The sequence below is a fragment of the Leopardus geoffroyi genome, chromosome E1 (genome assembly GCF_018350155.1).
Source record: "Leopardus geoffroyi isolate Oge1 chromosome E1, O.geoffroyi_Oge1_pat1.0, whole genome shotgun sequence".
Taxonomy (NCBI): Eukaryota; Metazoa; Chordata; class Mammalia; order Carnivora; family Felidae; genus Leopardus; species Leopardus geoffroyi.
The window spans coordinates 59,204,839-59,222,147 of NC_059330.1; the positions used below are offsets into that span (position 1 = coordinate 59,204,839).

General features: G+C 58.1%; 1 protein-coding gene and 1 long non-coding RNA gene across 6 annotated transcripts in view; both read left to right on the forward strand.

The window, feature by feature from the left end:
- RNF213 (ring finger protein 213) overlaps positions 1–17,309 on the forward strand; it is a 104,589-nt gene that overhangs the window by 9,593 nt on the left and 77,687 nt on the right. For 4 of the 5 annotated variants that reach the window (XM_045489805.1, XM_045489802.1, XM_045489806.1 and 1 more), the window contains exons 4-10: positions 1,707–1,850; positions 11,256–11,762; positions 11,976–12,098; positions 12,744–12,919; positions 13,453–13,611; positions 13,946–14,148; positions 16,804–17,087. In XM_045489805.1, coding sequence (XP_045345761.1) covers positions 1,707–1,850; positions 11,256–11,762; positions 11,976–12,098; positions 12,744–12,919; positions 13,453–13,611; positions 13,946–14,148; positions 16,804–17,087 — 1,596 coding nt within the window. The remainder of the gene's footprint in view (positions 1–1,706; positions 1,851–11,255; positions 11,763–11,975; positions 12,099–12,743; positions 12,920–13,452; positions 13,612–13,945; positions 14,149–16,803; positions 17,088–17,309) is intronic. The other variant, XM_045489807.1, reaches the window with a different exon arrangement.
- On the forward strand, positions 1,857–2,942 carry LOC123604105. The gene is made up of 2 exons (XR_006715221.1): positions 1,857–2,461; positions 2,819–2,942. It is a non-coding gene; the product is annotated as an uncharacterized LOC123604105 (long non-coding RNA).

Genomic DNA, 17,309 nt, shown 5'->3' on the forward strand with positions numbered 1-17,309 from the left:
AAGAATGGCGGAGCAGGGGACTCCCGTGGGCCTGTCCCTCCAGAGAAACACCAACAAAAATTGAGCAGAAGTGTAAGAAGAAGCTTGATTGGACCTTTGGGAGGTGTCAGTAATGGTGGTGCCTTTGCCCCGGAGACAGCTTTGTTTGCGGGCTTGGAACTCAGCCTTGACCTCCCCGGTCCCCGCATAGGGTGCCTGATGGCATCCCCACGTGGAGTGTCCGATGGTGGGGGCCTGTGTCCTGACAGAGGGTGGGGGTTCCCGAGGAATCAGGTCTGTCTTGACCCCTGGGGTGCCCTGAAGGCACCTGGGATAGGTAAGGCTGTTCCTGGACCACCTGCAGGTAAAGGTAGGAGCTCCCTGCTGGGGGGTGGGGGAGGCACTGCTCGGAGAGCATGAGGTTCCTTTCGGGGGAGGTGAAAATGCCCAGGACGAGATAGTGGGGTGCTCGCACCTCAAGCACCAAAAGCCACCGGACGGTGCACTTGAAAATGAGTCATTGCATGCTACGTGACCTTCACCTGAGCGTAAAGCTCTGTATGGTGTTATTGCAGAAGGGGATTAAAAAAGCCTCAACGCGCAAGTTCCCACCCTCGAAGGGAAGCCAGAGGGAAGCCAGCAGGCAGACGCTGGCGGGGTTGTCTGGTGATTCACTCACCGGGCTTCGTGCTCGTACCCGCCCTGTGGCGACCCTACGTAACCCCACGGTCGGGAAGCGGCGTGCGTGTGGTGGAGAACAGGCCTGTGTGTGCAGCCGGGGTGTGCTCACGGGGTGGGGGGACTCTGCCAGGGGACCAAGGGACAAGCCCCCAGCTAGACAGGAGCCCCCTGGCCGGCCTCAGCCCAGCCACCGAGGGAGTGAGTCCTTCACGCAGCCGCCACGGGGTGGGTGTGCGGGGTGGGGGGGGGGTGTTGTGGTTAATGGGGACGGTGTGGGGCTCCCACCACACCTGTCAGCTGGGGTGACCGTCTCAGCCTGGCCTTTCCTTTGGTGGCCCTTTGTTGCAGACTAACTGGGTGCTTTTCTCCCTTCATTCCTAGAGGTTGTTGGATGGTTCTCTCCCTGGGGTAGCTTCCCCTGGCTAGGAGGAGGAGGAGGAGGAGGGAGAGGGAGGGGGAGGGGTGTTACTAGAGCCAGGCTGAGTTGGGTTGAAGGTGCCTCCCTCCCACAGCTTCCTGCTGTGAGGTGATGGAAGCCTCCTGGACTTTTGGAGCTGCCCGAATTGGGCTTTGGTCCCCAGGGGCCATCTGTATGCTCCGATCCGTCTCCCCTGTGGGTCCCGTTCCGGGTACCCCTTGCGGAAATAGCCCTGCTTTTCCACACGGATCCCCTGCCTTCCCCAGCTCTTGGTCCAGAAGCTCTTGGCCCAGGAGCTCTTGGCCTTGTTCCCTTGTCCCTCCTCCTGCATGTGGTGCCCGGCAGCCCCAGGCCCCCCGTGCCCTGGGCAGGGCTGAGGCCAGGCCCCGCACCTCACAGACTCTTCCTCCTCTGGAGCTGCCTGCTTGGTGGCCTGGGGCACATCGTGAGCCCCTCGGGGCGTCGCTGTCTTCCTGGGGGGAAGGAGGAGGCTGGGGGGAGGGGAGACGGGCGCTCTCTGGTCAGTGCCAGCTGGCTGGCTCGGCCCTCACCAGAGGGCGGCCCCGCCCCGCCTAGGCCCGAGCCTGTGGTCTTCCTGCCCTGTCTGAAGGGGGTCGTGTCTCAACAGGGAGTTGCCTCAGAGGTTTGTGTAGATGCGGCCGGCAGCACATCCGATGAGCGGGAGGCTGTTAAGCACCCTCCCAGCAAAAGAAGAAAAGAGGACGCCACCCTGCGTGGGGTCGCTGACACGTTCTCTGCAGACCCCGAGCAGGTACAGGCATGCTTCGTGTTTCTTACAAACGCTGGGTTTGTGGCGACCTTGTGCCGAGCAGGCCCGTCGGCGTCCTTGTTTCCATAGCGTCTGTTCGCTCGGTGTCTCTGCGTCCCGTTTTGGTGATTCTCGAACGGGTTCAGACCTTGCCGTTATTCTGATTGTCACGGTGACCTGTGGATCAGTGGCTATGACTCGCCGAGGCTCAGGTGATGGTTAGCGTTCTTTAGCAATAGAGTATTTTAAAACGAATGCACGCACGTTGACTTTTCGGACACGATGCCGTTGCACACGTAGAAGCCGGCGTAGCGTGCGTATAAATGGTTCAGGCACTGGGAAACCAGAAAAATCTGTCCGGCTCGCTTTATGGAGATACTTGATTTATCCTGGGAGTCTGGAGCCAAACTCGGAATATCGTTGAGTCTATGCAGTAGGTCTACGCAATAGCGATACCTTTCGGTTTTGGCGCTTGTGGCTGAGGATGTTTGGCGGACATTCAAGTTTTAGCTTCATCGTGTGCCCCCCACACCCTCCAGTTCTTCCGTCCGCCGTCTTAGTTCTTGTGAAACTATCTGCTTGCACGTGGGGGACACTCACCTGGCGAAACCTCCGTAAGCCATACGAGATTCTTTTCATGGGAAAGAGCGGGAGGGCCCGGGCCCGGGGGTGGGGGTGGGGGGTGGTCTAGGCCCAGCTGCCGCCGATGCCTGAGGTTATAGGCTCATGCTCTGAACCCCAGGGGTCAAGTGGAGGCCCTGCTGAATTAGTTTCTGGATCCTGGGAGCTAAAATCCTGATTTGTTAATTTTCTACAGCATGTTGGGAGTCTTGCAGGATGGTCTAATGTGAGAAGTGAAACTAGCTGATGTATGCAACGAAAGCATTTTTGCTTATGAGGAAAAGCAGCGAGGATTCATACGCTGAACAGTGACGTTTGTGGAGTTTATTTTATGTATTACTTCTTTGCAGAGAGCGTTAACTCTTTTCCTGAGTGAGATGACCACTGTCGGGGAGGAAGAGTTTTCCTCTGCCCTTCTACGTTCCTTGGCTGGGCTGCGGATCAGATTGGCATGAGACGGGTTAAGGGGAGAAGGTCGGAGAGAATTTGCACAGCACAGATACCTCCTGCATACATGGGAGAGACCTGGGAAAATGGGGTGACAACCCACAGTGGCCAAAGCCATCACCTTGAATGCCCCCTCCACAGGAGATGTTGGGGTGGGAGGGTCAGTTGTGGGAGTTCATCAGGAAAAGCGCCGTGAATAAGTCGAGGGTGTTGTGCAGATTTAAAGCCAGCCTTCTCCACTGACGAGTTTCTAGAGAATTGAGTCACTCCCCTGTTCCTGGTGATGAGGGAGACACCCTTACTCGGGAACTTTCCTTTTACGTGGAAATAACTCTCACAAAAGGGTCATTTCTCCTCGGTTTTCACGGCTTCTCCCGACTCCAGCTTCTTAAAAATAACCAGCTTAGGGGCGCCTGGGTGGCGCAGTCGGTTAAGCGCCCGACTTCAGCCAGGTCACGATCTCGCGGTCCGTGAGTTCGAGCCCCGCATCGGGCTCTGGGCTGATGGCTCAGAGCCTGGAGCCTGTTTGCGATTCTGTGTCTCCCTCTCTCTCTGCCCCTCCCCCATTCATGCTCTGTCTCTCTCTGTCCCAAAAATAAATAAACGTTGAAAAAAAAAATTAAAAAAAAAAAAAACCAGCTTAAAGTATAATTAATATGCCAAAGAGGCATATTTGCAGGTGGCAAAATTCGCTCGCCTACGTCATTGATGAATTTAACAAAACTTTATTGCCCAGGAGATACTAGGTACCAGGCGTTGGTGAAAGGCTTGCAAAGCAGGCGTGGTTTTTGTCTGGAAGGTTTAGGTCTGTGAAGTAACTGCTGAAACACTTTCTAAAGACAGTGACTTCATGGGGCGCCTGGCTGGCTCAGTCAATAGAGTACCCAACTCTTGATCTTGGGGTTGTGAGTTCAAGCCCCACATTGGGAGTAGTGATTACTTAAAAATAAAATCTTTAGGGGAGGCTGGGTGGCTCAGTCGGTTAAGCATCTGACTCTTGATTTCGGCTCGAGATTGAGCCCCGAGTCGGATTCCGCACTGAGAACACAGAGCCTGTTTGGGATTCTCTCTCTCTCTCTCTCTCTCTCTCTCTCTCAAAAATAAATAAACTTAAAAAAATATAAAATCTTTAAATACAGTGACATTGATACAGGGCCTGGAGAGTTGCCTAGACGGAAAATAACAGCAGATGGAGAGCTCGCTTGTGATAGCCACAAAATCAGGAAAACCCGCAAAATAACATTTCCTTGAGAGGGAAAGCAATAGTTTTAAGATCATAAAGATGTCCTCCGATCTATCCACTGCATTAACCAATTAACGTGCAAAACTAGTGTTTTTCAGTCCATCTGGAGTATAAATCGGTGAGAAGATCTATAAAGAATATAGAGAAAGAGAACAATAATGGGAGATTTGACCTAATGTCTCTCAAGCTATAAAACCTTCTAATGGAGTGTCTGAGACCCGTCAGCGATGACGGACACGTGTGTGTGTGTGTGTGTGTGTGTGTGTGTGTGTGTGTGTAACAGCTCAGCACGTGATCAGAGCACCATGATAAATCAGAGAGTTACAGTAGGTGTGTTTGAACCACGGGCTGTTTGGAAACCAGATCCCCTGGTCATATTACACATTAAAATATATACCAGTCGGGGCGCCTGGGTGGCTCAGTCGGTTGGGCACTGGACTCTTGATTTCGGCTCAGGTCATGATCTCACGGTTGTGAGATTGAGCCCCGAGTCCAGCTGAGCACGGAGCCTGCCTGAGATTCTCTCTCTCCCTCCCTGTGCCCACCTCCCCTCCAGAAAACAATATATCAGAGCAACTCTGTGTTTTAATGGAAAACAACACCCTAAAAGTTCTAGAAAATATAGGTTAACTACTAGTAAAATTATACAAATGTTTCTCAGCCTCGTTAAAAAAACCCACAGATGCTAATATGGCAGTAAAAATGTTCATAGATTCTGAGTCAGAGAAGACCATTCATCTATTAAATCTAAAAGCCAACGGCCAGAAAGCTTTGGAGCCTCTGATGAAGGGTCGACCGCTGGGGCACCTGACCAACTTCCAGGAAATAAGAGGACAGCCGCGAAGAACCGGCAGGTGAAGGACTTAAAAGGCAGTTTACGGGAGAGGAGCAGGCGATCTAAGCCCGGGAAGATGCTCAGCCTGAGGAGAGTACAGGGCGGGGGCTGCAACCCTGCTGTCCGAGCTGGGCTAGTGGCTGCTGTCCCTGGGCTGGGAAGATCTGCAGGTTGCTCGCAGGGCGGGAGATGGTCGGGTCCACGCGGTGGGCTGTTACCCTGGGGGTCACCCTGCCCGCCCTCGCCACCCCCCCCCCCCCCACCACAGCCGTGCCCTCCAGGCCCTGCCGGCTCTGCAGGACCACCTGCCTTCGCTGTGGCCACGCTTCCTTATGAAATATGTTAGGCTTCAGGACTTCAGCTGCCTAAGTGTAAAGATCAAATGGGCTTTGTCCAGTGACTCATGAATCAGGCAGCTTCCCATCCAACACGAAGGAGCTCCAAAGGGCGGTACAGAGAGGAAGGTTTTTAAAGGCAGGGACGGGTGGAAACGTGGAACGTTTTCCAAAGGCAGAAACGGGGTGGAAAAGGAAATTATTAGTGAAGAGCAAGTTGTTTCGAGGCACGGCTGCCCTCCTACTGGGAACAGAAGGGTCCGCTGGGCAGATCACGTCGCTAGGGCTGACCAGGTGATTCCAGGTTGAGTGGTTAAAGGTTACCTTCCTGGAGGCTAAAACTGCGGTTCGCGGGCGCCTGGCTGGCCTCGTCGGTTCGAGCATGCGACTCAACCTCTGCATCTTGAGTTCGAGTTCCACGTCGGGCATACAGCCTACTTTAAAAAAAGCTGCAATCAGGTTGGGTTTGCTGATGGGGAACTTAGCACAAGGGACTCCATTTTAGGCTTGTGGTTTCTTTTCTAATACTTCCTTGCTGACAGCACCCCTCCTTCTAGAAGGCAGGACTGATTCGGGTGCCCTGGGGACCCTTCCCATAGGTCAGATGTCTCCTGCCACCTTCTATGATGCCTGGAGGGTTGGCCGCCTGCCACAGGGGGGTCCTCCTGTCCCGTGCCACAGCGCAGCAGTCTGGAGCCCTGAGGATTCTGTGGCCTGAGTGTTCATAGGAGAGCCTGACTGCTTACGGGACAAAGGCTGCTAGAACATTGATTACCTGGACCGACTTTAGGCTTTTGTAAGACAGAAACGACCAAATTCAACGTTTGATTATTTTAACTATTAGAAGTCCTTTGGTTGCAGATAACTGGACACCCAGCTCGGGTGAATTACCACGGTAAGAGAAATTTGTCACTAACATAACTGGGAAAGCCTCAGGTCGGTCTGCAGGCAAGGCTTGATCCAGGCACCTTGGTGTTCCTCTCCAGGTCCAGGTGTCACCTTCCTGATGTCAGTTTCCTCCGTAGCGTCTCAGCAGCTGCCGCTAGCACTCTAGACCTTTCTACTATGTCGTGGCTTCCACAGTCATCCACCTACGATACAGTGTGCAGGGGTGAGAGGACGCCTCCTTTAGTGGCCTCTACAGAAGCAGGAGGAAGTGTCTCCGTCCCAGGGGAGACTTTCATCAAACCTCACCGGCTCCAGTTGGGTTAAGCGCCCATCGCTGTGGCCAGGGTGATGGGTTGGCCCCGGGAGCTGGAGTCGAGGCGATTCCTACTTGCGCCCGATGGCTGACAACGGGGAGATTCAGGGACTATTTCCCAGAGGAGGAGGAGGAGTGGGAGAAGGCAGCTGGCCACACACACGGTCGCCACGGTGACCCCCAGCCTCTGCTGTGTGTGGGAAAGAGCCACGGTCACTGCAGCACTGGGGGGGACCTTGCATGTGCTGGCCACCTCTCTGCGATTCTTGACCTGCTTTGTCCCATCCGGGCCTCCCAGTGACCCTGTGATGTAGGGGTGCCTGTCCCCTGCGTTTTACAGATGGGGAAACTGAGGCACACCATGGCTGAGTAACCCACACGGGGTCACCTGGCCAGCCCGGTGTGTGTGGTGAGCTGTGTGGGAACTGAGGCGGCCCCCACCCACCCACCGCATCCCCGTCGTGGCCCCCCAGGAGGCACCAGGCAGCTTGAGGGGGAGGGATGGTTCGATCGTGTCCCCGTGGGTTCAGAACAGATCCAGTCAGACTTCCTCAGCAAATCCAGGCGGCCCGTGGTTCTTGCAGGGAGAGGTCGTGCCACCCGTGCCGGTCACCTGACATCTCTGTGTCCCCCTCGGTGGTCCCTGAGAAGGTCCCTTTGGCAGTCGGCCAGCTTGTAGTCGAGAGGCTGGTGCTTTGTCCCCACGGCACCATTGGCTGGGGGTGGGTTGGGCTTTGGTTCAGCCTGACCTTTCTGGTCCCCGTCCCAGACCCTGTCCTCCTCTTGTAGAGGCGCCCCCCCTCCCTGCCCACCAGCACGTATGCCTCAGTTTAGAAGGTCTGCGTCCTCACCCTGCTGGAGCTGGCAGGAGACGGCGGGACGGGCTCCTGCAGAAAACAGCCCTGGCAGGGCCGGCTTCTGAAAAAGAAGTGTGAGGCCAGCGGGGAAAGGGGACGCTGTTGTCTGAATTCCTCCCCGGCTGGGGCTGGACTCCAACATCTCAGCCTTCTATCCGATTAGTGGGGCTCATCCCGGGTCCCCACTGCACTGCCCCCACACCCCACCATGGTGCCTCTCCAGGGTCCCCAGCAGCAACCCCCCACCCCGTGTAACCCTGATCCAGCATTTGGGTGAGTGGACAGGGGCCGGGGTCCCCGCAGACCCTGCCCCCCTCTGTGCTGTGTGTCTGGGAGGTCTGTGGTTTGTTTGTTGGAGAAATAAATGGGTGCATGTCGTAACATCAGAGGTGCGTTTTGATAAAGAGAAAAAAAAACTCCAAGAATCAGCAAACTAATTTTTTTTCTAGTTAATTCTCTTTGGGCAGGCGTGGGAGGAGCCTTTGTGTGTGCGCTAAGGGCTGGCGTGGTATAGTTTTTGAATCGAGGTGCACCCGTGCAGCCTGGCGACGCCCTCCGCATCCAGAGACAGAACATTCCAGGCCCCGGAAGGCTTCTTAGCATCCCTTACTGGTCAGAAAACTTCAAAAAATGTTTTCATTAAATGTTAATCCCACAACAGAGGACATTTATGACGCAGACGCAGGGCTCACAAGGTGAGCCCTCACCCCCACCATCCGCTTAAGCATGGAAATCAGAACTATCGGGGTCTCCTCCCCGCTGCCCCCTACGCACTCCCCACACCCAGAGGTCGTGACCCATGCCCTCGACTTCGGTCCGCTGTGTGTGTGTTCCCAGTCCAAGGAGTGTTAAGGTGTACATGTTCCTGACTGTTCCGGTCTTTAGTTTTGCCTTGAGGCGAATATCCGTATCCAGAACACGTAAAACCACGGGCCACGACAACTAGGAACACAGACGGATAAAACCTCGATTTCTGCCAAGGGAGCGGTTTAGATTTTAGCCTGTCTCTGGCGTGCTGGTCCCCCAACTGTGGAGCCGTGGACAGCTGCCTGGTACACACCCACCCCTCAGATGTCTGTTAAGAGAACCAGAAGTCACCTGTACAAAGTATACATCTTGTTCTAGAAGGATTCGGAGCAGCTCATAAAAAGCCCAATAAGATAAGAATACGAAAAGGAGGAAACAAGGTAAAGGGGGGGAAAGACACGTTGCAAATCAGAAAAGTCAAAACCCACTGTAGGATCCGAGCGGACCCCGGCTCCGGGCTGAGGGGTGTGGGGTCCCGAGGGTCCCCTGCGGGAGAGACACCGGTCGGCTGGAGAGAAACGCAGGAGGCTTCCCGAGGAATGTGTTTAATGAAACAAAAATGTTCGGGCCCCTGCAGTGGGCCAGGATTTCTAGAGACTGCAGGTGTGGCCGTGGGCAAACAGAGGCTTACATTCTGGAGTGGGAGAAAATGAATGGGCATCTAGTGACCGGAGGCCACGGTCTGGGAGGGCTCGCTTTCCTACAGAGGGTGTCAGGGACGCGGCACTGGAGGAGGGAGGTATCTGCAGGAGGGCCCAGCAAGGAGGCGTCTGGACCAATCTGTGCTGGGATTTATTTAACTGATGGAGATGCTGAGTCACAAGAGGAGGGGCCTTGCGGGGCAGGGAAGCTCCTGGGTGGTCAGGAGGTGGCGTAATGATAGGGAAGGCACGTTTGAGCAAGTCTAGGATTGGCTAGTCCAAATAGTCCTGCTGAACTCTGGGCTGTAGGGGTGTCTAGTCCTTGGGAACCCGGCCCTGGGGTGATTTAGGGCCGAGGAGTAGTGGCTGAGGGAGGTGAGTCGGGGTGTGGGCTCTGGGTTGATTAGTTTGCCCACAGGAGGGAGTCTTCTGCCCCCTCTGGGAGTGAGCTAGCCCTGGGAGGGGTGGTCGCCAGGACTGGCAAGGCCCCTAAACTGTCAAAGCATCATAAGCTACAGAGAAGAAAAAAACAGCATTCGTACCGGAGGCCAGAGCGGGACAAGCCCAGGATGAGGCAGGCAGGCAGTGAGCAGAGGTCCCCCGGCCACGCTTCGACTTTGATTCTGGGTGAGAGGTTTCTGGCCACTCACAGACGGTATGGGCCCGGGGACTCTTTGTGGGACGGATGAAGCCATCTTGGTGGGCTTTGTGTCTCTCTGACTCGGCCCGCACCATCTCCTCCAGGAAGCCTTCCGGGCTAGGGACCCCCTCTGAGATCCCGGGCCCTCGAGCGCCTCTGTCTTTGGCGTTTTCCACAGGCTCAAACGGTCAGCAGTCTGTCGCTCTTACTAACCCACTGGCTTCGCGGGGGGAGGAATGCGTCCTGCTCTCTCGTTCCTTGTGCCTGGCACAGGGTTCTTTCCAGGTTCCTCGATCAGTCAGTGTGCAGCTCGGCTGAAGCAAGCCTCGAGCTGAGTCGGAGAAGATTCTCCGAGGGCCGTGGGCCACATGTCTGTGCAGGCTGCCTTCTGCCGAATCAGTGGTTCTCGGCCCGGCCGGGGTTCGAACCCTCAGGAGGCCTAGTGGCGATGCCGCGGCCAGGGCCCGGTCAGAGCAGAGCTGGTCTGCTGCTCCCCAGCAGCCCCCTCGCCCCGCAGCAGCTCCTTGGAGATGCAGAGTCCTCCCGGGTCCCCCGCACCTGCCCGGTCACCGTCTGCACGTTAGCAAGCTTTCGAGTGCTCCGTGGGCCCTGGGACGCTGGAGAAGTCATCGCCTTCAGTGACCTCTCTAAAGCCTCTTTCTTGCCCCACGACGGTAGTTGGGTGTCTGTGGTCAGACAGGCCAAGAAATCTCGCTCCAGGGAGGCCCCATGTGTCCTGCTGGCTGTAGGCACACCTGCAGGAGGTTAGGATTCGTGGAGAAAACCCAGGTCCTGACCCAGGCCGAGGCCGCCCCACCCCATGTGCAAACAAACCCCACCTTCCCTCACTGTCAACGGGGACTCTTCCAGGCCGTATGGGCAGGTGGGGAGTCCCGGGTCCACAGCGGGTTTCAGGGGATTTACGGGCCACTGGCACTTAGTGAACCGACCAGTATTCATTTGCTCCAGAGCTGTGCCCCTCAGCGAGGTAGGGCACCAAGCACCCCGCCACCCCCCCCCCCCCGCCGGGTCTGCGGAGGGTCCTGCCACGGCTGCTCCCCAGGAGCCGTTTCTGATGGCGAGGTTAGGGTCTCCGGCCACTGAGCAAGCATCTCCGGGCAGGACGTGGCTCTTGACGCTCCTGTTTTCTGTCCCGTCTTTTTCTCTCTCTCTCAGCGTCATGTACGAAACACACGCGACGTAGGAGTGCGATTCGTGGAGGCCCACGCTTTGTAACGTTCAAAGACCACCCCTTAGGGGCGCCTGGGGGGCTCAGTCCCTTAAACGTCCGACTCCTGGTTTCCGCTCAGGTCATGATCTCACAGTTCGTGAGTTCGAGCCCCAAGTCGGGCTCCTCGCCGACAGTGTGGAACCTGCTTGGGATTCCCCGCCCCCCCCCCCTGCCCCTCTCCCACTCCTGCTCTCTCTCCCTCAAAATAAACAAACCTAAAAAAACCCAAAAAACAAAAACAGACCACACTTCCAGGGATGATGTCCCATCGGAAGGAATTGCGTGTGAGCTTCTCAGCTGTGACTTGGCAGAATGACTTGTGTGGCCAGCACTGCCTGGCCTCCTGCCCCTCAGCTCTGCCCACCACCCCCGTCCACACGCGTCTCTGTTTCAGTGTTTCCAAGATGAAGAAGGGGCAGGTTTGACAGGTACAAGGGGAGTTTGGTCAGGCAAAGCTTCGAATGCTTACGACATTGAGAGAAAATGGGAGGACAACGTTGGGAGAGCATAGTGACCCCAGGAACTAAAATCAGCGTCTTTTTCTGTTCAGAGAAAAAGGAAGAAAAGGAGTAAGAGAAAGAAACAGAACGGTTCTGCTTCCATGGAGCTGGACTCCTTGGTGGAGGACTCCTCGTGCCCTTGTAGTGTCAGCTCGCCGGCGAACCCCGGGCTCCAGGACACAGCCCCACCCCAAAGCCAAGATCTGCAAGGTGGTGCGACCAGCCAGCCTCGCCAGCCCCCGGGCGCCGACCCGACCCCCCTGGAGGGCGGCAGCCACCCAGCGCCCGTGGGGCACGCCGAGGCTGGCGGCAGCCCTCTGCACGACCAGACTCCGGGAGGGGCCGTCCCGAACGGGAAGGAGCACGACACCCCCAAGCCTGCCAAGGCCAGCGGCCTCCCCCAGGAGGGGGCCGGCCCGACCGCCTCTGCCAGTAAAGACCATCCCGGGAAGGACGGTGCTGCTTGGGAGCGCCCGATGCCTGACTCGGAGCCGGGCTCGGAGCCCCAGAAAGAACCGCAGAGCGCCGGGCAGCAGGCCGGGGCCCGGGCCCCCGGGGTGAGTCGTTGGGGGATCCAGGAGCGAGCCTACCTGCCCTGACCGTTTGCTCTCCCAAGCAGTCCCACGTCGCCTCCCTGCCCAGGAGGGGCACTGGGGACGGTGCCCCTCCCGGAGCTGCCGGCCCCTCTCCTGGGCTGGTGGCGGCCAGTGCTGGCCCTCACGCCATCGCGGCACCTGCGCCCTGACGTCCGGGGCCTTTGTCTCCTCCAGGAAGATGCTGCTGTAACCCGGCCCGCTGAGCCCGTGGAAGGGGCCAGGAAGGAAGGTAAAGCCAAGACTCAGAAAACGAAACAGCCGCCAGCAAGCACCCCTGCTTCCTCAGAATACCGCCAGGTAGAGCACCTCGTCCTTGGAAGCCTCCCCGTCCTGCTGTCTGTCCCACTGTCTGCCGCTTCCGGCCCCATTCCTTCCAAAGCTCATCCTTCCTTCAGTCGTTCGGTGACACTCTTTTGGGTGCTAGGGATACAGCCGTGAAGGACACGTGGCTCCTGCCTTCATGGCTCACGTTCTCCGTGGGGAAAGGTGGAAAGCACAGTCAGGCGTGGGGAGTGGCAAAGAGGAGAGCAGGGTGAGGGGAGAGAGGGCCGGGGGTGCGTGCTGGGAGAGCATGGCCGGGCGAGGCCTCTCCAAGGGGGTGCAGGTGGAGCGGAGATCTGAAAGAGTGAGGGGCAAGCCATGTGGCTCTCTGGGGACATAGCCGAGGCCAAAATGGCAGGTGCAAAGGCCCTGTGGCAGAGTGGGGGAGGGGGCTGTTTAGGGAAAAGTAAGGAAGCCGGCGCCCCCAGGATTGAGTGAGGGCAAGAGGGGCCTGACAGGATTGGAGGATTCCTGGAGGCTGTGGCGGGTGGGCCCGAGGGCGCTGGAAGGTTCTGAGCAGGGAAAGGACGGGAGCAGCCTGGCTGTTGTGAGAAGCCGTCCCCGGGAGGGGGCAAATGTGGCAGCTGATCCTAAAGACTGGGGCTTGGTAACTTGTTCCAGGAAGCTGAAAGCAAGGACAAGACGGCCGCTACTGGAGAGAAGACAGGTAGAAATGAGAAGGCCAAGCCAGAGGATCCGAAGAAGCCCGAAGGGAGTAACAGCAGTTACGCGGCTGCTGTGAAAACTGGCAAAGAGCAGAGGAACTCCAAAGCCGCAGTGTGTGAAGTGAAGCAGAGGTAGGGTGTGAGCCCTGGCGCTCGGGAGCAAGGTCACAGCCTGCCCCGGGGGGCACCAGTGCAGCCTCCCGCCACCCCCACAGTGGTGCAGGGCCGGAGGGTCCCAGGCTGTCCTTCTCGGGGACTCTTCTGGGAGAGGCAGGTTGGGGGGGGGGGGGCAGGGTCACACGCCCCGGTTCCTCGCTTGCTTATGTGCTCTCTCCCACGGCCCCCTGGGGACCCGGAGGCCGCGTGGGCCACGTGGGCCGACTCCGGGGCAGAGGCCGGCACCACCCGGGATGCTCGGCAGCCCCCTCCCGCCACTGCCCCCAGCCCGTCACGGCTGGGCAGAGATGGCCCCCCACCCGTGCCCACCTCCGGAGAGGGGCCCGCACGGCGTGCGTTCTGCCGGCAGTGTGGACGCTCTCGCGCTTCGCTGCGGTGCGTGTTCGCGCACCGCCGGGAAGCAGGCACCCTGTCGCGCTTGTGCGTGCGCGCAGGCGCGTCGGCGCGTCTAGATCCGGTGGGCGTTTCCTTTCCCGGCTTTGCTGCAGCCCGCCGAGCCTGCAGGAAGGAGTCACGCTCTACTTCCACGCGATCGTCTCGAAGCATTTCGGGTTCGACCCCGCCCTCCACAAAGTGTTCATCAGGGGTGGAGAAGAGTTCGGGAAGCCCAAGTGGACTCGGAACGTCTGTGAGATGCACCACACCAAGTGAGTACGGCCAGCGCTCGCGGAGAGCCCTTCGGGGACGCGCACGGAGCGCGCAGTCTCTGATCCCGTTTTTCAAGGCGATCACCCGTTTACGCTTTTGGAAACGGACTTTTTGCAAACACATACCCCCTGTCATGTACTCCTTCGTCACGTGTCACTCCGGCCCCACGGAACGTGGGTTCTGTCCGGAAACCGTGTCTCCTTCTAGAAGCCTCCTCTCGGGCAGGATCGAGCTATAGCTTTGGGTCTGCACTCCGTGCTGCGTTAGAGGCGAGCGAACGTTTCCAAAATGGGATTCTTTTCCGGGTAACGGGCCGGTGTCCTGTTTCTTCAGAGACCTGCGTGAGAACGGGTCCCTCGTGGAAGGCAGCGCCACCCTTTCCAGACAGCACCTGGATAAGCCCATTCCTTACAAGTACGTCATCACGCGAGGCAAGGGCCAGGTGGAGTACGAGTTCATCTACAAACGTCAGCAGAAGGAGGGCGAGTTCGTCAACCGCTGTCTGCACGTGAGGTCTGAACTCCTGGGCTCGGGAGGTGAGTCCTGGCCGGGCGCAGGGGTGCGGCCGTTCCTCTGCAGAGGGGGCCCGTGTGGGTCCTCGTCACATGCCCCCCACCCACCCCCCGGCCCCTGCTCCACGTCGAAGAAGCCCGAGTTGGGAAGCACGGGTTTGATCAGCGTGACGGACCGCTCTCTTCCGATGGCATTTCTCCTAAAGGGCAAAAGGGAGGAAGGTGAAGCCGCTGGGTGTGAGGGGCCGCAGGGGGCTGGTGAGCAGGTGCAGGTGGGAGGACCCCCAGCCCCGGAGACTGAGAGTCAGACCTCCGCCCACGGCACCCCTGCTGCTTGGCATTCTGGCCGCCCTCCCGTCTCTTCTCCTTTCTCTTCTTTCTGTCTCCTTGTTTCCGTATCTTTTCTTCCCTTTTTCTGTTTTCCGCTCATTGCGTGCAGCGTGTGGTGTGTGCGGACAGGGTGTGAGTGTGGTGTGTGTGTGTGTGTGTGTGTGTGTGTGTGTGTGTTCTGTGGATGATCTCGGTGGCCTGTACCTTCTCTGCGGCCCGGTGCCTGGTCTCACAGATGCGCGCGCGCATGCCGAGAGCACGTGGTGTGCGGGGGTCTTTGTGCGCATGTTAGAGAAAGCCGATTTCATAGCGTAGTCCTTTTTAGCAAGGTTGGCGTGTCCGCTCCCGAGAGGCCTCGGTCTGTATCTGAGTGGCTGCCCTCGGTCTGTGTCTGAGTGGCTGCCCTTGCAGCTCGACCGTCAGGGCGGTGGCCGGCTCACCGTCAGCACTTAAGGGGAACGGGCGCCCAAGCCGGGTTCGTGGGACGGGGACGGGCTGAGTGCCGGTGACCGACAGAAGGACTCACGGGAAGGCCTTCGCTGGCTTTCCGAGAGTCAGGAGGTCATGGCTGGAGCCCAGGTGCAGGGCCCCCCGTGGCTGACGGCATCACGGGTGATTTGGGAAGGGTGTCTGGAAGGTGCTGGGAACATGGTGACTGAGGGTCTGTGCTTTGCTCCATGCAGTGGGGTCATAGCTTATCTGCATTAATTTGAGTAAAGGCAGGTTTCCTGATTCCCCAGAGAGGGGGGACAGGTGGCTTCCCCCCTTCCCCCCTGCAAGCGTCCCCGCAGAGCGTGAACCACAGCGGCCAGGCCGCCAGGGAGGAGGTTCCCGGCTGCAGGCCGCGCCCTGAGAGACCCAGGCGGTGGGAGCGCGGGCCCGTGGCCTGGCGTGGGGACCTGGTGTGCTGTCCCCTGATGTGGCCCCTTCTGTCCTGCCGGCTCATGTGTCTGCTGGGCTTTCATTGCTGGGTTTTATTTCGCGGTTTTTCATTCCGTCTATGAGTGACCACAGTGGTTCCGTGGAGCCCTCCAGCATTGGTCACCACTGCCGCGGGAAGGCTGACTTTTGCCACCTTCTCCCATCTTTTCTGCTCACCTTGTGTCCGTGTCGGTTTTGTTCTGTATTTTTTTCTGACTTTTGTATTTTCTTTCTCTTTTCTCTAGCGGGTTGGAACTTAAACATTTCTTCTGGTAGATTCTGAGAGACGGAGACCACTGATGTCCCTCCCTGCCCCACCGTCCCAGGGTCCAGGGTGCCCCTTGCTGTCCACGATGCGGGCCTGACCAGGCCTGCAGCTCTCCCCTCACCTTCTGTCTGGGGCGTTCTTGAACAACTGAGGGACCCACCGTGTCCCCAGCATGGGCCCACGTGGGCCTCTGGCTGGTGGGACGCAGAGAGCAGGAAAACCACTTATTCCAGGGAATAATTTCAAGTCCTCGCCAGGCTGGGATGGAGTGGGGGCGGGGTGAGCGGGGACCCCCATGCAGACCGCAGGAGGCACAGAGGACCTGCTCTTCCAGAGACTTCTACATTCTGCATCTGGTCACACGAGGAGCAGCCATGCGCTCAGCCCTTGCCCTGCGTCGGGCCCTGCGTCCAGGGCGCTGTCTAGTCTGTCGTGGGGCCCGCACTGTCCTTCGTGGGGCGGGCATCGTGGTTCCCGGTACAGAAGAAATAGCGCTTGCCTGGAGTGACTTAGCCAGATGGTGCTCAAGGGCCGGTGACTGTGGTTTTGGGATCAAGTTCTCAACCGCTGTGTGATCGATCATTTTCTTTTTTTTAAAAAAAAAAATTTTTTTTTTTAACGTTTTATTTATTTTTGAGACCGAGAGAGACAGAGCATGAATGGGGAAGGGGCAGAGAGAGAGGGAGACGCAGAATCCGAAGCAGGCTCCAGGTTCTGAGCCGTCAGCCCAGAGCCTGACGTGGGGCTTGAACTCACGGACCGCGAGATCGTGACCTGAGCTGAAGTCGGACGCTTAACCGACTGAGCCCCCCGGGCGCCCCAAGTGTGTGATCATTTTCTAAGGAGCTCATGTACGAAGCGTGCTGAGCCAGCTGGTTCAATAAAAGGTGTTTCAGATAGATTCCGAACGGCTGCGTCGTGTGCCCTCGGGCCCCCCTCTGGTCACCTCGGGGCGACTAGGGTGTCCGTCCTAAACACAGCTGTGCCCCACCTGGGCCCAGCTCCCTGCTGGGCATCCGCGGACAGGTGCCCCCGGGCGCGACCCGGCTGCCTTCCCTTCCTTTGCCTCGTCCGTCGGGCGCCAGCCTCCCAGGGAGGGGTGTCTAGGTCAGCGTGTTCGCAGGGTCTGCACTACGGCGTCTTCCTTCTTTTGCTCCTAGAGTGGCACCAGTACGACGATATAGTTTGCATGAAGCCCCCGGGGCTGATTCAGAGGGTGATGGACCATTTGACAGACGGCACAAGGAGGGAGCTGGTGCAGGGGAAGCAGATCGCCGCCACCATCATGCTGGACACCATTTTCAGCATCCTGCAGATCTGGGACGCCATCAACATAAACAGCTTTTTTACCCAGTTCCGGCAGTTTTATTCTGTCGTGAGAGTGCCCATGATCTACGAAGGCCGTGAGCAGCCCTGGAGCGCTCTGCAGTACGACGAGAACGAGGTACCAGGTGTCCGGGGTGTCCCCAGTGGCTGTCTTCCCCTTCTGGGCCTTCAGCTCCCCCCCCTCCCCCACTTCTTACTGGCCAGGAGCTGCCCTGAGGAGCAGGTGCAGGCAGAAGGACCTCAATTTCCCTACTCTCCAAGCCCCATTGCCTGGGGATTTTCTTCCTCCTTCACCCCATCCGCTTCCCCGCCTGGCCCCACCCCTCCTCCACACCTGGCC